Source organism: Etheostoma spectabile, unplaced genomic scaffold (genome assembly GCF_008692095.1).
Source record: "Etheostoma spectabile isolate EspeVRDwgs_2016 unplaced genomic scaffold, UIUC_Espe_1.0 scaffold00018527, whole genome shotgun sequence".
NCBI lineage: Eukaryota > Metazoa > Chordata > Actinopteri > Perciformes > Percidae > Etheostoma > Etheostoma spectabile.
Window position 1 is genome coordinate 12,469 of NW_022604306.1, and position 6,262 is coordinate 18,730.

The 6,262-nt window shown below is 41.5% G+C and overlaps 1 protein-coding gene across 1 annotated transcript; it reads right to left on the reverse strand.

The window, feature by feature from the left end:
• Positions 1-1,142: 1,142 nt before the first annotated feature.
• LOC116680970 (putative nuclease HARBI1) lies at positions 1,143-1,945 on the reverse strand. Its single transcript, XM_032509551.1, has 2 exons — positions 1,579-1,945; positions 1,143-1,498 (listed from the first exon to the last, which is right to left on the reverse strand). The coding sequence occupies exons 1-2, from the start codon at positions 1,943-1,945 to the stop codon at positions 1,143-1,145; spliced, it is 723 nt and encodes a 240-aa protein (XP_032365442.1).
• Positions 1,946-6,262: the final 4,317 nt, after the last annotated feature.

Genomic DNA, 6,262 nt, shown 5'->3' on the forward strand with positions numbered 1-6,262 from the left:
GGTATTTAAGTGACAGGTAGAAATGTACGTTATTTTTTTTGGATACTCAGTAAATTACACCACGCTCAAATGTTATATTTCTTGTTAGTGCTAGTAGTATTACTAATGTCGGTGAGGTTGTCCTGTTTTTGTTTTTGTCCAGTGTCTTCATAAGCAAGTCTGGCATGACTATAACTGTGAAACAGGCAATGAAGAAATGGAATAATTTAAAAGAGAAATACAAGGTAACCTACCATTGTTTCAGTGGTGAAGTTGTAGGGCATGCTTTTAATTTAACATAGGATTAAAAGATCATTCCGGTATGCAACTATTTGAACTCGTGTAGAAAACTAATAATGCAAATTAAATAATGTAAATTTGTTTATGTTTAGGAATTTAGGGATCCTCCTACAGGAAAAGGGGTGGAGGCAGGTGGGGTGACCGCTGCAACCTGGCAGTGGTACAGTCTGATGGATGCAGCACTCCAGGGGCAGCACTCTATAAGTCCGCCTCTGGTAGTTGCTGCAAATCTCTCAGCCACTACAGGTGGGGTTGTCACCTCCCCGTCCTCCTCGTCGCACAGTGAGCAGGCCAACCCGCCACCGAATAAGAGGGCCAGGGTCAGTGAGGCACTCCTGGAGTTCATGAAGGAGCAGGCAGAGAGGGAAGAGGCCAGAGAGCAGCAGGCAGTGGCGAGGGAAGAGGAGAGGGAGAGAGCAGCCTCTGACAGGGCTGAGCGATACCTGTCTCTCTTTGAGAAACTTGTTAATAAATTCTAAAATGTTAAAATGAAATTTATTATTTTAGTTCATACCTCTCTTTGGTAGTTTACAAATTTGCTTTATTTACATTAAATAAATAAATACATAATACTGACAAACTGAGATTGAGTCTTTATGGTACAGATATTAACAGTTTTACATTGTGTTAACATGCTGTGGCATGTAATTTAAAGGAAGGGGACAATTTACAATTTCTAATGAGCTGCTTCTTTCTAAGAAGTAGAAGTACTTGCTTTTATTAAGGGTTTATTTCCATTGGCATTATATGAAGTCTGTATAGAAACAGTAATTTTCCCTTATAACAAAAGGATTTAACTTATTAAAGGAAGAATGTAACTTTGATTGCAACGACGACACTTGCATTTCACATGACATAATCATTTATTGCTCATAGTCATGCTCCCTTAGAAATGCAGGCAGCTCTCCAGGGGCAGACACCTGTGCAGCAAGTCTTGCACGAAGATGAATGCCGGAGAGTTCCTGATCACCTTGATCAGGAACGTTACCCTGATGTTCTTCATCCTCCTCTTCCTCGTCCTCCTCCAGAATATCCCCGGTCAACAGACAAAGGTTGTGGAGGATGCAGCATGCTGAGATGACTTTTGGGGCAAATAGAGGCCGGATCTCCAAAGCCCTCAGGAATATTGCTCGCCAGCGGGTTTTAAGCATGCCAAAGCAGCGCTCGATGATGCTCCTGGCCTTGGCATGGTGCTTGTTAAAGCGTGCTTGAACTTGGCCTTATGAATAAAAAAGGTCACATTAAATGTATGTAGTGTTTCAATTGCAAATAAACATTTGTCATATTGTGTATTCTCACCGGCTACAGGCTGCCGGTATGGCGTCATGATGGTGACCGGATGCTGCAGACATGGGTACCCCCCATCTCCAAGGAGAAAGAAGCCAGGTGGTGGATACAGAGACTCCTTGTACATCGGTGACCTCCGGAGGACAAGGGCGTCATGGACTGACCCTGTGTTGCCAACGTATGTGTCCAGGAATTTTCCTCTGCTGTCACACACCCCCTGAAGGATAACTGAAGGGAAGAGCTTGCGATTAATGTAGCACCTCTTTTGTGGTTCAGCAGGTGGGACAATTCGGATGTGGCATCCATCTATTGCACCAGCCACATAGCGGAAGGCCTCATGACCAGCCATGTGGGCAAAGCCTGCTCCCACCTCCTCCATCTAGGCCATTGACTTGCAGAGGTCTCTTCTGGCCAATTGCTAAGTTTCACACAATGGGGTGGGGGGGGGGGGGGGGGGGTATTGTTGCCAGGTGAGAATGGCATGAATGTGATATAAAATGCTGTGCTGTGATATCCAATCACAGTGCTGCGATCACATCTCCGCCCCTTCCTGATTCATTTTAGGAGGGTATTTAATGTTGACCTCAGACTCCAGAAAGTCACTCTTCTGCTGAGACTGCTGAGATCGGCTGAACTCACCTTTGAACAGAGAAGACCAGAAGACACTGCTTTGAACCCACCACCACCTTTTCTGAAGAACACAGATCACCAAAACTTTTGCGACCCCCATGCAGTACCTCTGCAGACCCCCTAGGGGTCGCAGACACCCTGTTGAAGACCCCTGATCTAGGACAAAACTTTCTGATGTCATTTTGAATGGACATTCTTTCCTTGAGGTTGTGTCTTTCAATCCAGCATCCAAATGACTTTTCAAAACGCACAACAAAGCAGGAAAAAAGAAAATGATTTTAAAAAAAAAAAGTCTTTACCATGTGGCTGTTGCCTCTGAGTAATGCATCTTTGGAAAAACCAACATCACTACCTAAATATTGATGTTATAACATTACTCAAAGTTTTCACTAAATCAGGAAAAAACACCACATATGTTGACATTCTCTGATTTAGGGAAAAAGTGCTAGTTCAGCCCCTGTGTGCACGCTGGTGTTTGACAGGAGAGAGAGTGCTGTGTTTCCATTGGATGGATCATTTTCCATACATCAGAATACTTGAAGAGGTCATGTGACCCAATGCTGAAAAGGAAATGCCTTTGAAGTGGGTCGTTCAACAAGACAAGGACCCAAAAAACACGAGTACGGAGCAATGTCTTGGTTCCAGATGAAGAAGATTCCCCAGATCTCAATCCCATAGAAACCTTGGGGGGTGACATCAGAATGCTGTTTCTGAAGCAAAACCCAGTGATGCAGAGGAATTGTGGGATGTGTTCAATGGTGCTGGGCTATGGTTTGAGTTGGAATTGAATGTGAATTAGCATTATTACTTTTTTAACACCATGCTATTATTCTTGTTGACTGCAGCAAGTCCTGAGATAAACAATTTAGTAATATTAACACTAATAACACTCATTTACATAATTTCCACTGATACCAATATGGCTTAGAGCCACTTACTGGTGCTTGGAGGTGAGGCTAGTTGACCTGGAGGTCAACACCCAGGCCTGGAGGCACTTAGCTGGATGCAGGTTGATGCAGATCAGGCTGGTAACAAAACAGAGGATCTTGCACATCCATCGATGAGTTGGGAAGGATGCAGGCAGCATGAATGTAAAAGAAACATTATTGTATTATCCTCTAAGAATCCACAAACAGATATTTTACAAAGGTGCAAGCTAACAGTATCATCCAACATAATTACTTTTCATTAGGTGACTCCGCCATGATGATCAGAAAAAGATGCAGAGTAGAAAGGTCGAAGGCAATTACAGAATGCGGTGTTAAAATACATTTTTTATGAAGTTTACAGACCTGATTATGATGTTGTATGACTACGTCCATGCTGACTTCTTTCCCCTTGGAAGGTGACTCGGAGTCCACTCCATAATCAAACAAGAGTTCATCGTTCACCTTAATTTTCTTGGTTGCAATCAACAGAATGACATCTTTGGAAAAACCAACATCACTACCTAAATATTGATGTAATAACATTACTCAAAGTTTTCCCACAATCAGGAAAAAACACCACATATGTTGACATTCTCTGATTAAGGGAAAAAGTGTTGCAATCAAATAACACATATTGAGCAGTGAATAAATGTTACTCCATGCAGCTGCAAAATGATAGATACCGGCAAGACATAAACATGTGGTTCCATAAAAAATATAAAGTTGCATATTGTTGCAATTCTGTTCAAGAGGTTTTGCTTCATCTGGTTAAGCAAATGATTAGACAACTTGGGGCTGAAAAAAAACTAAACCTTTTTTTGGCAGCATTCTATCTAGGACAAAACTTTCTGATGTCATTTTGAATGGACATTCTTTCCCAGAGGTTGTGTCTTTCAATCCAGCATCCAAATGACTTTTCAAAACGCACAACAAAGCAGGAAAAAAGAAAATGATAAAAAAAAAAGTCTTTACCATGTGGCTGTTGCCTCTGAGTAATGCATCTTTGGAAAAACCAACATCACTACCTAAATATTGATGTTATAACATTACTCAAAGTTTTCACTAAATCAGGAAAAAACACCACATATGTTGACATTCTCTGATTTAGGGAAAAAGTGCTAGTTCAATACCAATCTATTATTTACATTATAATTATCTAATGACAGTTATTAAGTTAGATTGCTTTTAAAAAGAATAAAAAAATGACCCAACTTCACTTTTAAAAAGTCAAAAAATGTATGAATAAAAAAATCACAAAGTAATCAAACAAAATGTACATATTAAAGGATCAGTGTATTCGGCAGTGTGGAATGTTTAATGTGTGTTGTGTTGACACTGTTTTTTTTAAAGCCAGTCAAGCTCCAGTCCTTCCCCAGCAAACAATTTCCTTTTCACACCATAGTCAAAAAGCAGTTCCTCATTTACCTTAATGTCTCTTGATGCAAAGAACAAGATGACATCCGTGACACTGCCGCTATCGTCTATAGCAAAGTGCCTGGGCTTCAGGTTTGACCGTTTCCCTGAGTGGTTTATCAGCCTGCCGAAGGTTTCTTTGTCGGGATGACATTTGCAATGGCTGGTCGTGGCATCAATACACTTGGCCACACCTTGGGCATCCTTGAAGAAAAACATGTAGCCCATCTCTCCTTCTTTGGACTTCTTGTGAATGGCCCTGCCTTCTGCTCTTGTCACTACGTTCCCATGGTAGTCACAAACTACTTCGTTTTTATGGAAAGGTCTGGATGTGACCACGCCTTTTCCCTTGCCTGGAATGTCAATTGCCACCAGTCCAGTCCACTTCTGCATCTTTGTGAGCTTGAAAATGGCTTTCTCGTTAGCTGCACCTGCCACACTCTCCTGGGGCCTCCACTGGGAAAGGACATTCTTTACGTTAGGACAGTTTGTGGTCCACTCCTGGCTGGCCATCCAGGTCAAAAGTCTGCTTTCTGTTGGAAGACGCCTGCAGAATGTTGCTATGGAAAGAATAAACAAAAAAAATTGTTAGTTTCTGTCCATTTATTCAAGAAAGAAAAACATATTTTAGTCAACTCTTAAATATACATAAATATGTATAATATATTTATATTGGAATACTTACAAAGTACTAGTTGTGTCCTCATTTCAAGCTGTTGTGCTCGCCACTTGTCATAACAGCTTCGGTCATGTGTGCCTGTGAGGTGGGAACGCTTCCTTTTCTTCGGGGCCGGACCACTAATCGTCACAGGAAACGACTGTGTTAGCAGGTCAAATGCAGTCTGTTCGTCCATTCTTGGAGATGAATACGAAGCAGCAACCCCTCTGGAACGCTTTGCAGATGGCTCACCGTCAGATCTAAAATAAACAAATGAATACAATTATAATATGTATGCAACCAAATGAAATTTATTTAAAGTAAATGAAAAAGTAAATAGATTTTGTTTTACGATGGACTTACTTTGCATCTCTAGCCACATCCTTCAAAATCCAAAAGGCTTCACTGACGTGCTCCAGCTGGGTCATTCTGTAGTGTTTGTCGGCAGTTGCGTTGCTGGGAGACAGGTAGGTTGCAACAAGACCCTGCTCCGTGCTGGTCTTTGAACCTTTGATTGCTGTCTCAAATGCACGCCTGGCTGCCTGGCTTGTGATTTTTGGGCAATTGTAACTGAAAGCAGAAAACATTTACATTTATTGATGCTATTGCCAAGCTTGCCTGTGTTTCTCAGTGATTTACAGTGAATTACAAGTAAAATCAGGTCAATGTTGTTTACTAATAATATATTTACTTACTGTTTTTGGAAACGACTGAGATCGTTTGAAGCGTTGTATATGGGCCGCCCAGTAGAGGAAATGAAGAACTTGTTGCAGGTGTTGTCCTCTCCTGCAGAAGCGCATGAAATCAGCTCCGGACGGACGGTTTCAAAGAAAATTGAGAACCACTGTAAAAAAATAGGAAAATGGTGTCATATAAGGAGTTTGCATACAGTTGACACAATATGCATTAAGATAATTTAAGACATTTAATCACCATTTCCTCCTCTTCAGACAGTCCAAAACAAGCCACTTGAGAAGCTGCGGTCTTGTGCTCCTGAATTCCAATAACAGCAATTTGGCTACCAGGAGAACCAACTTTCTTGCGGTTCAGCCACTCTTGGACCTAA

Excerpts from the sequence above, each read along its gene's own strand:
- LOC116680970 (XM_032509551.1), bottom strand. The coding sequence starts at position 1,945 with ATGGAGGAGGTGGGAGCAGGCTTTGCCCACATGGCTGGTCATGAGGCC. Across the intron at positions 1,499-1,578 it reads ATACCGGCAGCCTGTAGCCG|GCCAAGTTCAAGCACGCTTT; the intron begins GTGAGAATACAC and ends TTTATTCATAAG.